This window comes from Aquarana catesbeiana, linkage group LG04 (assembly GCF_042186555.1).
Source record: "Aquarana catesbeiana isolate 2022-GZ linkage group LG04, ASM4218655v1, whole genome shotgun sequence".
In the NCBI taxonomy this organism is placed as follows: Eukaryota; Metazoa; Chordata; class Amphibia; order Anura; family Ranidae; genus Aquarana; species Aquarana catesbeiana.
In genome coordinates, this window is record NC_133327.1 from 491,584,396 (window position 1) to 491,604,915 (window position 20,520).

At 43.8% G+C, this 20,520-nt stretch overlaps 1 protein-coding gene across 3 annotated transcripts in view; it reads right to left on the minus strand.

Annotated features, from left to right (window-relative positions):
- The window catches only part of ARHGEF33 (Rho guanine nucleotide exchange factor 33), a 583,069-nt gene that overhangs the window by 400,125 nt on the left and 162,424 nt on the right, over positions 1 to 20,520 (minus strand). For all 3 annotated transcript variants that reach the window (XM_073627670.1, XM_073627671.1, XM_073627672.1), the window contains one exon: positions 14,339 to 14,388. In XM_073627670.1, coding sequence (XP_073483771.1) covers positions 14,339 to 14,388 — 50 coding nt within the window. The remainder of the gene's footprint in view (positions 1 to 14,338; positions 14,389 to 20,520) is intronic.

Below are 20,520 nucleotides of genomic sequence, written 5' to 3' on the forward strand. Positions count from 1 at the left end.
CATTTTTATTAATAATTTTTTTTTTTACTAGTAATGCCGGCGATCAGCGATTTTTATCGGGACTGCGACATTATGGCGGACACATCGGACATTTTTTACTTATTTTTTGGACCATTGTCATTTATACAGCAATCAGTGCTATAAAAATGCACTGATTCCTGTGTAAATGACACTGGCAGTGAAGAGGTTAACCACTAGGGGGCAGGGAGGGGTTAAGTATGTCCTAGGGGAGTGATTCTACCTGTAGGGGGGATGGGCTTTGTGTGTCACTACACTGATCTCTGCTCCCGATGACAGGGAGCAGAGAACAGTGACACTGTCACTAGGCAGAACGGGGAGATGCTGTTTACAACGGCATCTCCCTGTTGGTCCTCTCTGTGAGGTGATCGCAGGTATCCCCGCGGCAATCGAGTCCGCGGGACCCGCGACCCGTCTCACGGAGATCGCGGCAGGCGCGCGCGCACACGGTGGCAAATTCAAAGTAACGTATGGGTACGTTACTTTGCACAGCCGTGCCATTCTGCCAACATATATCTACAGGAGCCGGTCGGGAACCGGTTAAAAAGTGTGAGGCACATATACAAACGGTTGTAATTCCTACACCGTTCACCTGATTTGGATGTAAATACCCTCAAATTAAAGCTGAAAGTCTGCAGTTAAAGCACATCTTGTTCGCTTCATTTCAAATCCATTGTGGTGGTGTATAGAGCCAAAAAGATTAGAATTGTGTTGATGTCCCAATATTTATGGACCTGACTGTATACCTCCAACTAATTCAGTGGTAACTCTACCATCCAATATGCTGATCAAAATAAAATCACTTAATGTAAAGGCCTTAAACCACCCAGGAAAAAGATATTCCCTCTTGTCAGAAGCCCGCAAACTTCATAGTGACATACTGTGCCTCCAAGTGACTCATTTTTGTCATGATATGGCGCCAAAAATGTCTCACAAAAACTTCCCACATATCTTCTGTGCTAATTCTCAGAACAAAACAAAAGGAGTATTGATAGCAATCAGAGACATGGTAGCGTTTAATTTGATATCTACAATTGCGGATTCCCAGGGGAGAAACCTTATCCTAATATGCAAAATGAATAATGCCACCTTCACTATCGTAAATTTATACACTCCAAATACGGGCCAATTAGGCTTCCTGCATAAACTACTGAAAAAAGTACATAAAAACCAGCAAGGCCATACTCTCTTTTGTGGGGACTTCAATTTAGTCCCTAACCCTTCCATTGATGTTAACCACTTGCCGACCGCCTAACGCAGATATACTGCGGCAGAATGGCAGGGGCAGGCAAAATCACGTATCTGATACGTGATTTGCCTCCCGCGGGTGGGGGGGCATCGCATCGTTAGGGGAGCGATCCGTGCTGAGGGGGAGGCCACTCATTCGTGGCCACCCCCTCGCGATCGCTCCCAACGAATGAAAATCTTCCTCTACTGCTGTAATGTAAACAGCGGCAGAGGAAGTGATGTCATCTCTCCTTGTGTCGGTCTTTTCGTTCCGGCACCGAGGAAAGAAGACATCCAAGTAAGTGCACCAACACTACACATTACAGTAGAACACTCTAGGCACACTTATCACCCCCGATCACCCCCCTGCACCCCCTGTCACAGTGACACCAATAGCAGTTTTTTTTTTTTACTGATTCCTGCATTGGTGTCATTTGTGACCGTTATAAGTGGTAGGGCAGTTAGTGGTAGGCCCCTTTAGGTCTAGGGTATCCCCCTAATAAAGGTTTAACCCCATGATCACCCCCTGTCGCCAGTGTCACTAAGCGATCGATTTTCTGATCGCTGTATTAGTGTCACAGGTTACGCTAGTTAGGGAGGTAAGTATTTAGGTTCGCCGTCAGCGTTTTATAGCGTCAGCGACCCCCATATACTACCTAGTAAAGGTTTTAACCCCCCGATTGCCCCCTGGTTAACCCTTTCACCAGTGATCACCGTATAACTGTTACGGGTGACGCTGGTTAGTTAGTTTATTTTTTATAGTGTCAGGGCACCCGCCGTTTATTTCCTAATAAAGGTTTAACCCCCTGATCACCCAGCGGGTGATACAAGTTAGGTTTTAGGGTCAGATCGGGTCTGCGCCACCCCAGGCAGCGTCAGGTTAGTGGCAGTACCGCTAACACCCACGCACGCAGCATACACCTCCCTTAGTGGTATAGTATCTGAATGGATCAATATCTAATCTGATCAGATCTATACTAGCGTCCCAAGCAGTTTAGGGTTCCCAAAAACGCAGTGTTAGCGGGATCAGCCCAGATACCTGCTAGCACCTGCGTTTTGCCCCTCCGTCCAGCCCAGCCCACCCAAGTGCAGTATCGATCGATCACTGTCACTTACAAAACACTAAACACACATAACTGCAGCGTCCGCAGAGTCCGGCCTGATCCCTGTGATCGCTAACAGTTTTTTGGTAGCCTTTTGATACAGTCGCTAACAGTCAGGAGCTTTTTTACCTGTGAGTCTCACTAGTGTACCACTAAATTTAGAGCCCAAAATGGCAAATAGAAGGTACACTAGTGAAGAGGCCTACACGTTTCTGAGTATGACAGATAGTGAAGAGGAAGTCACTCATCTGTCAGATTCAGGCTCAGAATACGATCCTGTAGAGGACAGTGGTTCCATGACAGATAGCTCTGACGAGTTGTGGTCCCTGCCAAGGTCAGGCGTACCAGACCCCGAACTTCTTCTGTCGTTGATGTGCAAGAACCGCAGGTCCCTCGTATGGAGCAGAGCAGTACTAGCGTTGCTATTCCTTCTGGTGAACTGGCAAGCACCAGCGGCCTAGTACACCCTGGTCGTAGTCAATCCAGCACTGCAGTATCACGTGGTGACGTGGCGAGTCCCATAAGTGCAGTTCAAGCTGGTGAGGTGGCAAGCACAAGTAGTGTCCCACTGCCACCAAGAAGACGAACACAGGCCCGTCGTGCCCATATTGCCTTTCCTGCTGCATTCGCCAATCCTAATTGGGAACCCACCACTTCTGCAGCACCCGTACTTCCCCCATTCACTGGCCAACCCGGCATTCAGGTGGAAACAGTTGATTTTATGTCACTTGATTTTTATTCGCTGTTTTTCACCGAAGATCTCTATAGATCTATTGTGGACCAAAGCAATTTGTACGCTGGTCAACACATCGCCACTATTCCCCAGTCCTCCCTTGCCAGAGATTGGAGACCAATTACGGTTTCCGAATTTAAGCTCTTTCTGGGCCTTTCCCTCAACATGGGCATAACTAAAAAGAGTGAGTTGCGGTCATATTGGTCCACTGACCTAATTCACCCTTGTTGCCCTTGTCCTTGCCCTTGTTCTCTGCCTCCATGACCAGGGCACGATACGAGCAGATCTTGCAGTTCTTGCACTTCAATGACAGTGAACTCTGTCGTCCTCGTGGAGACCCTGGATATGATCGGCTCTACAAAATCCGGCCCCTCGTAAACCACTTCAACCAACGTTTTGCAGACTTGTTTACTCCCCATCAAGTTGTCTGCGTTGATGAGTCCCTGATTAAGTTTTCTGGCCGCTTGTCATTCAAACAGTACCTTCCCAGCAAGCGTGCCAGATACGGAGTCAAGATGTATAAGCTCTGTGACAGGGCCACAGGCTATACATGTAGTTTTATGTTTTACGAGGGAAAAGATAGCCACGTAGAGCCAACAAACTGCACTGACTACATAGGAAGCGCTGGCAAGATAGTGTGGGACTTGGTGTCACCCTTATTCGGAAAGGGGTACCACTTATATGTGGACAATTATTACACGAGCGTGCCACTTTTTAGTCACTTGTTTGATCAGCAGATTGGAGCATGTGGCACCGTGTGACCTAATCGCTGGGGCTTTCCCCAGCGGCTTGTAGATTCCCATCTTAGGCTGGGGGAGAGAGCCTGCTTCAAGTGTAATAACTTGCTCGCTATGAAGTGGAGGGATAATAAGAATGTTTTCGTTCTTACCTCCCTTCATGCAGACACGACGGTCCAAATTACTACGGCGACTAGTGTTGTGGAGAAACCCCTCTGTGTCCACGAATATAACCAAAATATGGGAGGGGTGGACCTCAACGACCAGTTGGCGCCGTACCTAATTGCCCATAAGGCCAGACGCTGGTACAAGAAAGTGTCTGTTTATTTATTTCAATTGGCTTTGCTGAATGCTCATATGCTATACCATCGCTTCAGGACAGACTGGATCCTTCCTTAAATTCCAGGAAGAGATTGTCAGAGCCCTTCTGTTTCCAGACGGTGCTCCACCTCACCTTCCCCAACCAAATGCAGTAAGCCGGCTGCATGAGAGGCATTTTCTTTATGTCCTTCCGAGTACCCCTACCCAATGAACCCCCCAAAAAAGATGTCGTGTCTGCAGCAAACGCGGATATAGGCGTGACAACCGCTATTATTGTCCCTCCTGTCCTGACAATCCTGGTCTTTGCATTGGTGAATGTTTTGAATGCTACCATACACTAGTTGAGTATTAGCATAGGGTACAGCACTGCACAGACTAGGCACACTTTCACAGGGTCTCCCAAGATGCCATCGCATTTTGAGAGACCCGAACCTGGAACCGGTTACAGTTACAAAAGTTACAGTTACAAAAAAAAGTGTAAAGAAAAAAAAAAAAAAAAAAAAAAATATATATATATATATATATATATATATATATATATATATATAATAAAAAAAAAAGGTTGTTGTTCTATTGTTCTCTCTTTTCTCTCTCTATTGTTCTGCTCTTTTTTACTGTATTCTATTCTGCAATGTTTTATTGTAATTTTGTTTTACCATGTTTGCTTTATAGGTATGCAATTTTTTTTATACTTCACTGTTTACTGTGTTTTATTGTTAACCATTTTTTTGTTTTCAGGTACGCCGTTCAGCTGCAGAGCGGATTTATTTATCTTGACAGCAACAGCGTTTGCTCCCACGATACATAAAGCAGTGACTCCAGCGCTGTCGGAGGTGATTTCACCACCACAGTTAAAAAAAAAGAGCATATATGCCGAAGGATGGGGGCAGCAGGGGCGGAAGAGCGATTTGCTCCTACCTTTTGCGGGTGGATGCCCCCATGCTTTGGCATATATAAACGGTGCATGTATGCCCATCATTAATAGTGGGTGGATGAAGGGAGGTATTCTAATGGTGGGCATACCCATATCAATCTCTTTTTTTGTTCAGCCCACAGGCTGCGTGAAAAAAAAGTTTACAATGTATGCCCAACAAGGACCAGCAACATACTGGTATGTTGCTGGACTTTGAGTGGTTATACCAGAATGATGCCTGCAGGTTTAGGTATCATCTTGGTATCATTATTTTCAGCCAGTGGCCGGATTTCATGTAAAAGCAATCCTAGTGGCTAATTAGCCTCTAGACTGCTTTTACAAGCAGTGGGAGGGGATGCACCCCCCCACACCATTTTCCTTGTTTTTCTCTGGCTCTCCTGTCCCAACAGAGAACCTGAGAAATGCAGCCCGGTGATTCAGCCAGCTGACCATAGAGATGATCAGAGAGCAGAATGGCTCCAATCATCTCTATGGCCTAAGAAACCGTAAGCTATGAGCATTTTATGACTTAGATTTCGCCGAATGTAAACAGCACCATTGGAAAATTGGGAAAGCATTTTATCACACCGATCTTGGTGTGGTCAGATGCTTTGAGGGTAGAGGAGAGATCTAGGGTCTAATAGACACCTTTTTTTTCAAAAAAGAGTACCTGTCACTACCTATTGCTATCATGGGGATATTTACATTCCCTGAGATAACAATAAAAATGATTACAAAAAAATGAAAGGAACAGTTTAAAAATAAGATAAAAAAGAAAAAAAAAAAAGAAAGAAAAAAAAAGAAAAAAGCACCCCTGTCCCCCCCTGTTCTCTCGCAAAGGCGAACGCAAGTGTCGGTCTGGCGTCAAATGTGAACAGCAATTGCACCATGCATGTGAGGTATCACCACGAAGGTCAGATCAAGAGCAATAATTTTAGCAGTAGACCTCCTCTGTAAATCTAAAGTGGTAACCTGTAAATGCTTTTAAAGGCTTTTAAAAATGTATTTAGTTTGTCGCCACTGCACGTTTGTGCGCAATTTTAAAGCATGTCGTGTTTGGTATCCATGTCTTTTTCATCTTTTTTATGTCATCAAACATTTGGGCAATATAGTGTGTTTTCGTGCATTAAAATTTTAAAAAAGTTTGTTTTTTCCCCAAAAAAATGTGTTTGAAAAATCGCTGCACAAATACTGTGTGAAAAAAAAAAATGAAACACCCACCATTTTAATCTGTAAGGCCTTTGCTTTAAAAAAAATATATAATGTTTGGGGGTTCAAAGAAATTTTCTTGCAAAAAAAAAAAATTTTTTTCATGTAAACAAAAAGTGTCAGAAAGGGCTTTGTCTTCAAGTGGTTAGAAGAGTGGGTGATGTGTGACATAAGCTTCTAAATGTTGTGCATAAAATGCCAGGACAGTTCAAACCCCCCCCCCCCCAAGTGACCCCATTTTGGAAAGTAGACACCCCAAACTATTTGCTGAGAGGCATGTCGAGTCCATGGAATATTTTATATTGTGACACAAGTTGTGGGAAAAAGACACTTTTTTTTTTTTTTTTGCACAAAGTTGTCACTAAATGATATATTGCTCAAACATGCCATGGGAATATGTGAACTTACACAAAATACATTCTGTTGCTTCTCCTGAGTACAAGGATACCACATGTGTGAGACTTTCTGGGAGCCTAGCCGCATACAGGACCCCTAAAACCAAGCACCGCCTTCAGGCTTTCTAAAGGTGGAAATTTTTTATTTCACTCTTCACTGCCTATCACAGTTTCGGAGGCCATGGAATTCCCAGATGGCACAACCCCCCCCAAATGACCCCATTTTGGAAAGTAGACACCCCAAGCTATTTGCTGAGAGGTATGGTGAGTATTTTGCAGACCTCACTTTTTGTCACAAAGTTTTGAAAATTGAAAAAAGAAAAAAAATACATTTTGCTTGTCTTTCTTCATTTTCAAAAACAAATGAAAGCTGCAAAATACTCACCATGCCTCTCAGCAAATAGCTTGGGGTGTCTACTTTCCAAAATGGGGTCATGGGGGGGGGGGGTTGTGCTATCTTGGCATTTTATGGCCTTCGAAACTGTGATAGGTAGTGAGGAGTTAAATCAAAAATTTACGCCCTTAGAAATCCTGAAGGCGGTGATTGGTTTTCCGGGGCCCCGTACGCGGCTAGGCTCCCAAAAAGTCCCACACACGTGGTAATCCCGTACTCAGGAGAATCAGCAGAATGTATTTTGGGGTGCAATTCCACATATGCCCATGGTCTGTGTGAGCAATATATCATTTAGTGACAACTTTGTGCAAAAAAAAAAAAAGTTTGTCATTTTCCCGCAACTTGTGGCAAAATATAAAATATTTCATGGACTCAACATGCCTCTCAGCAAATAGCTTGGGGTGTCTACTTTCCAAAATAGGGTCATTTGGGGGGGGGGGGGGGTTGTGCCATCTTGGCATTTTATGGCCTTCAAAACTGTGATAGGTAGTGAGGAGTGAAATAAAAAATTTACACCCTTAGAAATCCTGAAGGCGGTGCTTGGTTTTAGGGGTCCCGTGCGCGGCTAGGCTCCCAAAAAGTCTCACACATGTGGTATGCCTGTATTCAGGAGAAGCAGCAGAATGTATTTTGGGGTGTAATTCCACATATGCCCATGGCAAGTTTGAGCAATATATCATTTAGTGACAACTTTGTGCAAAAAAAAAAAAGAAAAGTTTGTAATTTTCCCGCAATTTGTGTCAAAATATAAAATATTCCATGGACTCAACATGCCTCTCAGCAAATAGCTTGGGGTGTCTACTTTCCAAAATGGGGTCATTTGGGGGGGTTTTGTGCCATCTTGGCATTTTATGGCCTTCAAAACTGTGATAGGTAGTGAGGAGTGAAATCAAAAATTTACACCCTTAGAAATCCTGAAGGCGGTGCTTGGTTTTCGGGGCCCCGTACGTGGCTCCCAAAAAGTCCCACACATGTGGTATCCCCGTACTCAGGAGAAGCAGCAGAATGTATTTTGGGGTGTAAATTCCACATATGCCCATGGCAAGTTTGAGCAATATATAATTTAGTGACAACTTTGTGCAAAAAAAAAAAAAAAAGTTTGTAATTTTCCCGCAATATAAAATATTCCATGGACTCAACATGCCTCTCAGCAAATAGCGTGGGGTGTCTACTTTCCAAAATGGGGTCATGGGGTCATGGCCTTCAAAACTGTGATAGGTAGTCCCACACATGTGGTATCCCCATACTCAGGAGAAGCAGCTAAATGTATTTTGGGGCACAATTTCACATATAACCATGGCATGTGTGAGCAATATATCATTTAGTGACAACTTTTTGTAATTTTTTTTTTTTTATCATTATTCAATCACTTGGGACAAAAAAATGTAATATTCAATGGGCTCAACATGCCTCTCAGCAATTTCCTTGGGGTGTCTACTTTCCAAAATGGGGTAATTTGGGGGGGGGGGTTGTACTGCCCTGCCACTTTAGCACCTCAAGAAATGAGATAGGCAGTCATAAACTAAAAGCTGTGTAAATTCCAGAAAATGTACCCTAGTTTGTAGACGCTATAACTTTTGCACAAACCAATAAATATACGCTTATTGACATTTTTTTTTACCAAAGACATGTGGCAGAATACATTTTGGCCTAAATGCATGACTAAAATTGAGTTTGTTGGATTTTTTTTTATAACAAAAAGTAGAAAATATCATTTTTTTTCAAAATTTTCGGTCTTTTTTCGTTTATAGCGCAAAAAATAAAAACCGCAGAGGTGATCAAATACCACCAAAAGAAAGCTCTATTTGTGGGAAAAAAAGGACGCAAATTTCGTTTGGGTACAGCATTGCATGACTGCGCAATTAGCAGTTAAAGCGACGCAGTGCCAAATTGTAAAAAGTGCTCCGGTCAGGAAGGGGGTAAATCCTTCCGGGGCTGAAGTGGTTAAGGGACCCTCTCCTATACAATGCCGGAAATCTACTCTGACTCTGCTACTCCAAGCCAATGGCTTATTTAACATATGGAGATGCCAACACTCCATGGAAAAGGACTTTATCTTCTTTTCAAAACCACATTGCATTTATTCAAGAATCGATCCTGTTTGTCGGAGACAAACAACTCCTACAAGACGCCATTGAGACAAAAATTCACACCATAACATGGTCAGATCATGCACCCATCTCCATATGTATAGGAGACAAGTCATCTCACTCATTTGCCACCAACTGGAGAAATGATCCTTACCTCATGTCTATACCTGCTAATACGACATTCATACAAAAACGTCTGACAGAATACTTCAACGTTAATATGCCTACAGCTAGCAATCCTGCTACATTATGGACAGCCCACAAAGCGTTTATTCGCGGTGTTCTAATTCAACTGAATGCACAAACGAGGTGCCAAAGGACACAGCAGCTGAAGAACTACTCAATAAAATTGAACACTTAGAAAAGATAAATAAAGTATCCCCCACGCACTTCAATAGCGATAACATTTTTATGGCCAGAAATGACCTTAAAACCTTCTTAAATGCCAAACACGCCAAGTCACTATTAAAAATACAACCTTCTTTCTACACAGCCAGTAATAAAAATGGTAAACTGTTAGCAAACCAAATCAAACAAAGGTGTAACAAAAATAAAATTCTGCATATCCTACATCCCTCTACAGGAGATAAAGTGGATTACCCCAAAGATATAGCTAATGTGTTTGGTGCATATTATCGCACGCTATAGAACTTAAAAGATGACCCCAACATAATACAACCCATGGATTCTGACATATCAGACTTTCTAGTATCAATGAATCTTCCCAAACTTTCCTCTGAACAACTGTTATCCCTCAACGCTCCATTCTCCATACAAGAAATCTCCCAAGCTATTTCCACACTTCCCAACGGTAAAGCCCCGGTCCCGGACGGCTTCTCTGCCGAATATTATAAATTATTCAACAAAACCCTAACCCCCCATATTTGTGATATGTTCAGCGCTGCTGTGTCCTCTGGTCAATTCCCAAATGAAATGCTCTCTGCCAATATTGTAACCTTGCCCAAACCAGGGAAGGAGTCGGATACCCCCTCAAATTTCCGCCCTGTCTCTCTATTAAACACTGACTTCAAATTGTATGCCAGATTAATAGCTCAGAGATTAACCCCCATTATGCCCCACATAATACACCCCGACCAAGTAGGGTTCACGCTAGGCAGAAAAGCCCTAGATGCCACACGAAAAATAGTAAATCTCTTACATTTTACTGAAAAAAATAATATATCAACTCTATTCATTACCTTAGGCGCCGAAAAGGCATTTGATAGGATTCACTGGGGTTATTTGAAACACACTCTCGCCAAATTTGGATTTCAAGGCAATATATTATCGGCCATTCTAGCCTTGTATTCTAACCCCAATGCTCGAGTTCTCTCAGATGGGGTCTTTTCAGACCCTTTTATCATCAGCAATGGAACAAGACAGGGATGCCCCCTGTCTCCATTGATTTTCACACTAATGATGGAACCCCTGGCTCAAAAAATCCGATCCTCAAACTCAATTTCAGGAATCAAAATTAAAGGTCAAAAATTTAATATCACACTGTTTGCGGATGACATAATTCTCACTTTGACTGATCCGGCCTCTTACCTGGTAAAGGAAAATCTTAAATACCTTCAATGCATGTTCTTTTTACAAGGTAAATGATTCCAAATGCAATGTCCTTGGCGTTCACATTGCTAAATCTACCAAATTGCATCTACAATCTACAGTTCCTTTTCAATGGGTATCCTCCTCAATGCCTTATTTAGGTATATCCTTGACATCTCCATCCTCAAACTTATATAGCTGCAACTACCTGCCATTTCTACACACTTGCAGGAAAGGTCTTTAAGAACTAAGCAAACATTATCTCTCCTGGGCTGGTAGAGCAGCAGCTTTTAAAATGATAACAATTCCGAAACTCTTGTACCTATATAGTGCTCTACCAATACAGGTCCCCAAATCTTTTTTCCAAGCTATTAAAAGGTTACTGAGCGCATCCATATGGCAAGGTAAGAAACCTTGTTGTTCTTATGCCACTATTGTAAAACACAAAATTGCAGGAGGTATGAGCTTTCCAGACACAAAAGATTACTACATGGCTGTAATACTGGTTTACGCCTCTGTTTCACAAACAATGGCAATTTATCAAGCAGTCATTTGTACCTGGAGGCAATTTAAGCTCTCTTCTGCTAGCTCAGAAAACTCACATAACCCAAAACCCAAAAAAACAGAACACCCAACAATAGCGGCCACTGTTGAGGCATGGCACTTCTTATTTCAAAACACATCCCTAACAGAACACACCCAATCAGTATATCCCCCTGTGGAGGTATTCAACTTCTTACTCCCTGATCTGTCTCTCAAACACTGGTCAAACATAAAAAGCCTCCCTCTGAAAGAACTAATACATAATTCCAAACCCTTAAAACTAGATACCTAATACCATCACAAAGTGCATACACATATAAACGTATAGCCTCCTACCTGAAAAAAAATTCCTGCCCCATCAGTCATAATTCCTACCAAGGCATGGTCCTTCTGGACTTCAAACTCCCCCAAAGCTAAAGGAATAACCATAATGTACAATCTCTTACAAAACAAAGACAAGTTCACTAAGACATCAACTTACAAAAGATGGGAAAGGGATCTACAGGCCTCTTTCTCAGATTCCCAATGGTGCTCAGCCATACATTACAACCACAAAGCATCCACCTGTATTAATTATTGGGAACTATCGCAAAAAATCCACCATAGATGGTATCTTACTCCTGTACAAATGTATAAATTCGCAAATCTTGGCGATGACAGTTGTTGGAGAGGATGCTCCTCCAAGGGTTCGCTAATACACATTCTCTAGGAATGTCCACACATTCACACATTTTGGAGAAAAGTATGCTCTTTAATTTCAGATATCACTGGGATTATCACTAAACCTACTCCATCCCTAGCTATTCTTAGTATAGGACTAGCATCCTTACCGTACGAATTCAGAACCATAACGATGCATATTCTATTTGCTGCTAGGTTACTCATAATGCGCAAATGGAGAAGCTCTTTAATTCCAAATGTATTTGATGTTAAACACCAAATAAACTTGATCAAAGATTATGAATACACTTCTGCCTTAAAACACAACACTCTTGCTAAATTTAACAATGCCTGGAAGTTTTGGTTGAAATCCTAAAGTGTGAGTAACTAATGTACTTCCTTCCTTGATTTCTCCTCTGAGTTCTACCTTGCTTGGACTAACAGACTGTACCCCACTGTTTACTTCTAGATGTATACATGTACACATGTTATGTGTTCTACAAAAATATGTTTCCTTCCTTGTATATGAAAACATTTAATAAAAATGATTTTGGAAAAAAAAAATCTGGAGAGCAGCCTAGTAACAATAATGAATCCCTTCATAGATACGTGAATGAGAGTAGCCACCCAGGAAGTAGGTGGGGAGTGTGCTATTTGCAAAGTTACCAGGTGAAAACAAAGGAAAAAAAAAAACCTAAAAAAGAGAACTAATGCAGCCACCACATCTAGGCACTGGAATGCTGCAGCATGCAGCAAGGGACTATATACAAGATTTTAGTAATAAGAACGATATCATTAGCAGTAATCAGCATGGATTCATGAAGAATCGTTCTTGCCAAACCAATCTATTAACCTTCTATGAGGAGGTGAGTTGCCATCTAGATAAAGGAAGGCCCGTAGACGTGGCGTATCTGGATTTTGCAAAAGCATTTTACACAGTTCCCCATAAACGTTTACTATACAAAATAAGGTCCGTTGGCATGGACCATAGGGTGAGTACATGGATTGAAAACTGGCTACAAGGGCGAGTTCAGAGGGTGGTGATAAATGGGGAGTACTCAGAATGGGCAGGGGTGGGTAGTGGGGTTCCCCAGGGTTCTGTGCTGGGACCAATCCTATTTAATTTGTTTATAAATGACCTGGAGGATGGGATAAACAGTTCAATCTCTGTATTTGCAGATGATACTAAGCTAAGCAGGGCAATAACTTCTCCGCAGGATGTGGAAACCTTGCAAAAAGACCTGAACAAATTAATGGGGTGGGCGACCACATGGCAAATGAGGTTCAATGTAGAAAAATATAAAATTATGCATTTGGGTGGCAAAAATATGAATGCAATCTATACACTGGGGGGAGAACCTCTGGGGGAATCTAGGATGGAAAAGGACCTGGGGGTCCTAGTAGATGATAGGCTCAGCAATGGCATGCAATGCCAAGCTGCTGATTATAAAGCAAACAGAATATTGGCATGCATTAAAAGGGGGATCAACGCAAGAGATAAAACGATAATTCTCCCACTCTACAAGGCTCTGGTCCGGCCGCACCTGGAGTATGCTGTCTAGTTCTGGGCACCAGTCCTCAGGAAGGATGTACTGGAAATGGAGCGAGTACAAAGAAGGGCAACAAAGCTAATAAAGGGTCTGGAGGATCTTAGTTATGAGGAAAGGTTGCAAGCACTGAACTTATTCTCTCTGGAGAAGAGACGCTTGAGAGGGGATATGATTTCAATTTACAAATACTGTACTGGTGACCCCACAATAGGGATAAAACTTTTTCGCAGAAGAGAATTTAATAAGACTCGTGGCCACTCATTACAATTAGAAGAAAAGAGGTTTAACCTTAAACTACGCAGAGGGTTCTTTATTGTAAGAGCGGCAAGGATGTGGAATTCCCTTCCACAGGCGGTGGTCTCAGCGGGGAGCATTGATAGCTTCAAGAAACTATTAGATAATCACCTGAATGACCGCAACATACAGGGATATACAATGTAATACTGACACATAATCACACACATAGGTTGGACTTGATGGACTTGTGTCTTTTTTCAACCTCACCTACTATGTAACTATGTAACTATATACATTTTTTGTATTTTTTGGGTTCAGATATACTTTAATGGATATACAGTATATCTGCATTCGTTTCTGTCTTTTATATCTGTCTCGAATGTAGTCTTAAATTGCAACCTGCAGATTCTCAGATTAATTTAGAACTAGCCCAAAAAAGATGTGGAGCAGTACTCCGAAGGACACAAATTTCCCAGCGATAAATCTAGTTACTCAGTACAAAAATTTAATTAAACTGTTTTACCATTTAGGGTAAAAGCCAGTGCTTTAGTTGTCACTAGAAAAACAGATATTCATAGATCTTTTAGATATTTAAAAAGCAAAATAATTATCGTTTTTAATATGAAATTATGATTTTGTAGGGTTTTATTTCAGAATTACCTGGTATATCTGTGCTGGCAGGCTGCTTACTGGAGCATTTTCAGTTTCTCCTGTGTGGGAAACAGAGTCAGTTACCGATATGTTTGAATTGATTTACTGTAATCATATGGCATTTAAAGATGACAACACAGAATTTGGTTTTATTGCAATAAAACCTAAAGAAGAAAAATAATTCCTATTATCCCACACATGACAAGCAGGATTGAGTCAGCTTTGTGATTTTGTAGACTCTAACTCCACTTTTTTTGCCAAAATCAATTAATCTATTGGGAAAGGTGACATCATGTTCATAAGCTCTTCCTTACCTTACCACTTTAAGTTATAACTTCCGTATCTGTGGGAAGAACAGTTCAATAAACAAGATCAATGCTTCAGGCTGGGTTCACACAGTGTGCGGACACGGCTCACAGAAGGGGTCCAGTGCATCAGTGTTTTCCGTTTCAGGGACAAATCTGGCACAAATTTTTGCCTGATTTTGGACCTGAAACTGAGCCAAAGACACACAGCACCCTTGTGCAATGCGCTCCGCGGCCACCCCGGAGATGTCTGAACCGGCTCTATTGGCAGCCGGTCACACTCTCCTGTCATGAGAATTGGATGCGCGGAAAACCACTTCCAATTCGCATCAGTGTGAACCCAGCCTCAGTGGACGTTTCAACTTATTTTCAAAGGTGGAGCTACTGGGTTATCTTCCATATTCTTGCTTCACTACACATAAAATCTGAGACCCGAAACTTGAAAAAAAATCTGCTATGGTAGTTACTTACTACTTGACTCCCATTTCTTACTCTCTATCCCTTCCACGAATGCATGGGAAACCCACAAAAGCATCATTCGTGGCTAACTAAACAGAGCATCCTATAGGATAAAAAAGCACCCAAAAGAATGCCACTATTGTATCAAAAATAGCTTATTTAGAAAACTCTAGCCCAAACACTAGGTGCCAAACTTAAAACACTAAGGATGCATTCACATCTGCAAATGCACCCTGCACTTTGATTAGATACGATAACCCCAGCGGGGTGCAGCGATGATCAGCAGTCTGGATCCAAGGACTATCACTCCCATATGATCACTGCATGAGTGATTACATGTGAGTGGCTGAGATTAGCTGCTGGAGCCAGCAGCCTTTGATGGCTTTCAATAGAGCTGTCTCCCATAGCTAATCACAGGAACCCCAGCTGGGGTTCTTGCACCCTAAGGCAACAACTCTCCTCTATTACTTTTAGGATCAAAGCTTCCCGACATAGACGTGAGGTGACTGTAGCCATATTAGTGTATTTCCAAAAATACTACCTGTATCCTTGATACTTTTTTAAATTTGCATTAACATTTCGATTTTCATGGGAGTTCCTTTTTGTCAATCCAAGCAGCACATATGCACAGCAATGGTAATTAAATGGGATAGTTGTTAAGATAAGGAAAGACGTGGGCTATGGAATGGGAGGGTGACGTAAGAGAATGGTCATAAACAGGGCTTTTTGATCAGCCGGAACAGCGTCCCGGCACCTCTGGCAGCCCTTTCCTCTCAAACCTGTCATGAAACACAGAAGCCAGTAGAGGAAGTTTTCTGCACAGCTCACTTCCTCTACTGGCTTCTCTGTGTTAGCGCTGGGCACCCAGGGCCCTCATGAGTGCTTCAGCTCCCAGCACTGCAACCGAGATTGCAACCGATTCGAGAGGCAGCTTCTGTCCCCGCTTGCTGCCGCTACTGAGACATTTCTAGCACGGAGCGGAGAAGCCCTGAAACTCCTCCTTAGCTCTGTGCTACAGTAGGCAGAGCTCTCTGTACTGTGCTGTATAAAAAAAAAGCCTGTGGAAGAGGTGAGGGATTTCCAGAGACTGAAGTTGTGCAGAGAGGAGTGCACTGTGAAAGTGTGTGTGTGTGTGGGGGGGGGGGACATGTGCAGAGAGAAGAGTGAAAGGGGGGTTAGCAGAGAGGAGAACTAGGGGGATGTGTACATGGAGGAGAGCTCGGAGGACTGTTACATGGAGGAGAGCTCGGAGGACTGTTACATGGAGGAGAGCTGGGGGGATTTTTTTCAGAGAGGGGAACTGGGGGGGGGGGTGCAGAGACGAGAGCTGGGGAGGTTTGTACATGGAGAGAACTGGGAGGATTTGTACATGGAGGAGAGCTGGGGGGATTTGTGCAGAGAGGAGAGCTGGAGGAAAGATTTGTGCAGAGAGAACTTTGAAAGGGGGGGTAAGAAGAGAGGAGAGCTGGGGGGTGTGTACATGGAGGAGAGCTGGGGGATTTAAACAGGGAGGAGAACAGTGGGAAAGATTTGTGCAAAGAGAACCTTGAAAAAGGGGGGGTTAGCAGAGAGGAGAGCTGGGAGGATGTGTGCAGAACGGAGAACTGTGGGGGATGTGTGTGCGGAGAGGATAACTGGGGGGATGTGTGCGGAGAGGAGAACTGGGGGGGATTTGTACATGGAGGAGAGCTGGGGGGATTTGTACAGGGAGGAGAGCTGGGGGGATTTTTTGCCGAGAGGAGAACTGTGAAAGTGAGGGGGGTATCATACCAAGTGGAGAGCTGGAGGGGAATTGTAACAAGAGGAGAGCTGGGGGGATTTGTACTGAGAGGAGAGCTGGGGGATTTGTACGGAGAGAAGAGCTGGGGGGATTTGTACCGAGAGAAGAGCTGGGGGGATTTGTACCGAGAGAAGAGCTGGGGGGATTTGTACCGAGAGAAGAGCTGGGCGGATTTGTCTCGAGAGGAGAGCTGGGGGGAACTTGTGCAGAGAGGGAGCTGGGGGGGATGTGTGCAGAGAGGAGAACTGGGAAAGTGTGGAGGGGGAAGGTTTTATGCAGAGAGTAGAGATGGGGGAATTTTAGCAGAGAGGAGAGCTGGGGGGTGAAGATTTGTGCAGAGAGGAAGAGGAGAACTGGGGAGAGGGAAACTTTGTTCAGAGGGGAGAGTTGCAGAAGGCAGGTTGTGCAAAGTGAGAGATGGGGAGGGGAGGGCAGGTTGTGCAAAATGAGAGCTGTGGAGGGTGGGGCAGGTTGTGCAGAGGTGAGAGCTGTGAGGGAAGTTGGGGGTGCAGAGGTGAAACACAAGGGGTGGCAAAGGTGAGAGCTGTGGATTGGGGTGAGCTTTAGATGGTGGTGCAGAAGGGGGGCAAAGATAATGTGCATGGGGGTGCAGTTGTGTACTGGGGTGTAAGCTGTGGTTGGAGGGGTGCAGAAGTAAGATGTTGATGGGGCAAAGGTGAATTGTGGATGGGGGGGTGCTAATGTGAATTGTGGATAGGGGTGCAGAGTGAAGCTGTGGACAGGGCAAAGAAGAGGTGAGCTGTGGATGAAGGTTGCTGAGCTGAGCTGTGGAAGGAGAACACCGAGGTAAGCAAAGAGGTGTGCAGAGGTGAGGGTTTAATGGTTACTTTTGGGGGGGTAGGATACTTGAGGGAAGGGGGATTTTTGCTTGGGGAAGACCAGGAAAATTTGCTGAGGGACATTAAAGCATACAGAGTTCAGTGACCAAGAATATGTAATACATGGCTGTATGCTACGTATTAAAGGCCCCAGGATGGTACTCCTGAATGCTGTGCTCTGTACAATGGGTTTTGCATTACATACTCCAGTCCTGAGCCCTGCAATCTGTATGCTAGACTGCATATTACATATACTTTACCACTGCACGCTGTGTGATGGCCTCTATGTTACATATTCCTGATCCCTGCACTCTTTACACAGGGCTATATGCGGCATATTCCGGAGAACAAGGAACGCTTCGTAATTGAATTTAAGCACTGTCCCGTTTGCTGATTTTTTTTCTGCGCCCTGTGTGATACGCACTTCTCACAACTGCACAATACACAGTCCTGAGCGCCGTGTGTTATAAATTCCCAAGTCCTGTACTTTGTGTGTTATATATTCCTGAACCATGCACCTTTTGTAATTTGCAGTCCTAAGCCTTAACTTATTACAGTTATTTGGTGCTGCAGTACTTCTCTCCTCTAAAGAAGGTGTGGCTGGGAGTGGGGTTTGGGTGTGGTTGGGGGCCGGGAGTTGGGCGGGGAGGGTTCCTGCACCTATTCTTTGAGAAAAAAAGCCCTGGTCATAAAGGTATTGGATAGTGATTTAGAAAACCGATGTTTACATTTAGTCCCTTGGTTTTCGTATTTAGTACAAAAAATTCCCATACAAATCCCAAAATTATCAATTTTGGAATATGTAGGGAATTTGTTCTATTCCGATGAGGATCCAAATCACATTGACTCAATCACTCAGCCCACAATGTTCTACTAAAAACCTAAGGTCTAAGATTAGTGCATGAATGCATCTTTAAACAAATGGGTCTCCCTCAAGCAGGAATTCATACGCACCCCATTGTCAGCCTAACCTTTCCCCAGGTATTGCCCCTTAATACTCTCAGCAGGTTTTTTCTATCACCGACAGAGAAAAGATGTTGTGTGTCTAGGAACATCTTTATGTCAATAACTTTCTACTTACTCCTCCTGCAGCCAGATGGTAGGCAATATGACTTTGGAAATTTTCTGGCCTCAACCATGAAAAACAAATGCCTGGCCTCCTGATCCCTCAAAAACGACACAAACTCTTTCCCACTGTTCATTTCACATACTGGAGATGTAAACACATGAGGGCACATTTCTGGAGAATGCCAGATCTTACACCCATTCTGGGACATTCTGGGAGTCTGAGTATTAATCCTTAAACTCTTTTGCCACTTGAGCCCCTCTCTACTCTATTCTGCTATGGACCAACTCTATGACAAAAATCTCACCCCTGTCCTGTCCCAATCTAGCCATTTCTGTCTACAATAGATCCCTGTCCTCCACCCTGGAAGAGCTCATCCCCCTTAACTACACACAGAATCAGGCCCTGACCCCTACAACCCTGGCAATCAGATGACACCGAAATTCTCAAAAAACTTAGCCGAGCTCTGGAGGGTCCTTGGCATAATACTAAGTCTCACAAGGACTTCAACTAATATAAATCTGCCCTCTAAAAATACAATTCTTGCCTCCACACTGCCAAGCAGACCTATTTTATTACTGTAGCCATGCCCCCGTAGCGGTTGCTGAATATTGTGGGTCACCTGTCACCCCGTCCAGCCCGACATTCATCTCTTAGGCACTCAGAGACATAGAACAGTTCATAAGCTTTGTTTTTTTGTTTTTTTATTAAGGGGATTGAACTTGGATGGGAAAGGAAAATTATGGGATGCCCAGAAAGATTCAGTATAACTTACTTGGGACTACTATATACACTCTTGTATATACACTCCAGTCTTCTCTCCAGCACAACTCTTGCTTAAGACCTCTTCATTTGCTGCAGATTCCCAGACCAACTAGCACCACATGGTTAGGCCTAACACTAACTCAGCCAGGCCTCAGTGAATTGCTTTTTGCGGGCAGGGTCCTTGGGCCCCTATGATGTAGAAATAGTGCTAACTGTCCTCAACTCAGCTACTGATCCCAGTAAACACTCTTCAGGCCCTGCCAGCCCTCTTGGCTGCAGCTGCCTCTTTCCATTGCCCTTCCTACAGACCACTCTTCTGGTTCTGCACCCATCTCAAACTGCAAACTCCCAGTTCTTTCAGGTGTGCCTCCCCAGTCCTCCTGACTGTGCTTTAATCACCAGCCCTCCTGGCTGCGACCAGTTGTCCTCTCTGGAGTCTCTTAGTAGTGCTCTCCCCCACTGTCCTCTCCTTGCTCTCTCATGTGCCTTTCCTCCAGGATCTCTTCTCCTCCTGGCTGCACCGGAGCCCAGGCCCAAGGTCACCCCCCCCCCAGACTGGGGAGCTCCCTGTGGGCCCTGACAGCCTCCACAGGCTCTCACTCCAGCTCTTCCACCCGACAAATCCTTCCCGGCTGGGCTAACCCTGGGTATTTAAGAAGGCCCGCCCCCTGCCAATCCAATTTGGGGATTGGTCAAGGCTCCTCAGCTCCACCTCTCCTCTCCTCCTCTCTTTTTAGCACCTTCTGGAAAGAAGAGGGAGGTGACAGTGATGCTACCTGTGAGTCACCCAGCCCTGCCATGAGCCACTCACAGCCCAGAATGAAAACAAACAGGCCTAGCCACCAGCTAGGCCCGCCTAAATTTTTCTACTCTATAGAAAAATCTAACCTATAGCACCTACCTAACTAGAGGGTGCTACATTACTCTCATTAATGCCTTCTCATCCAGTCCCCATCAACTCTTCCCTACCTTTAACT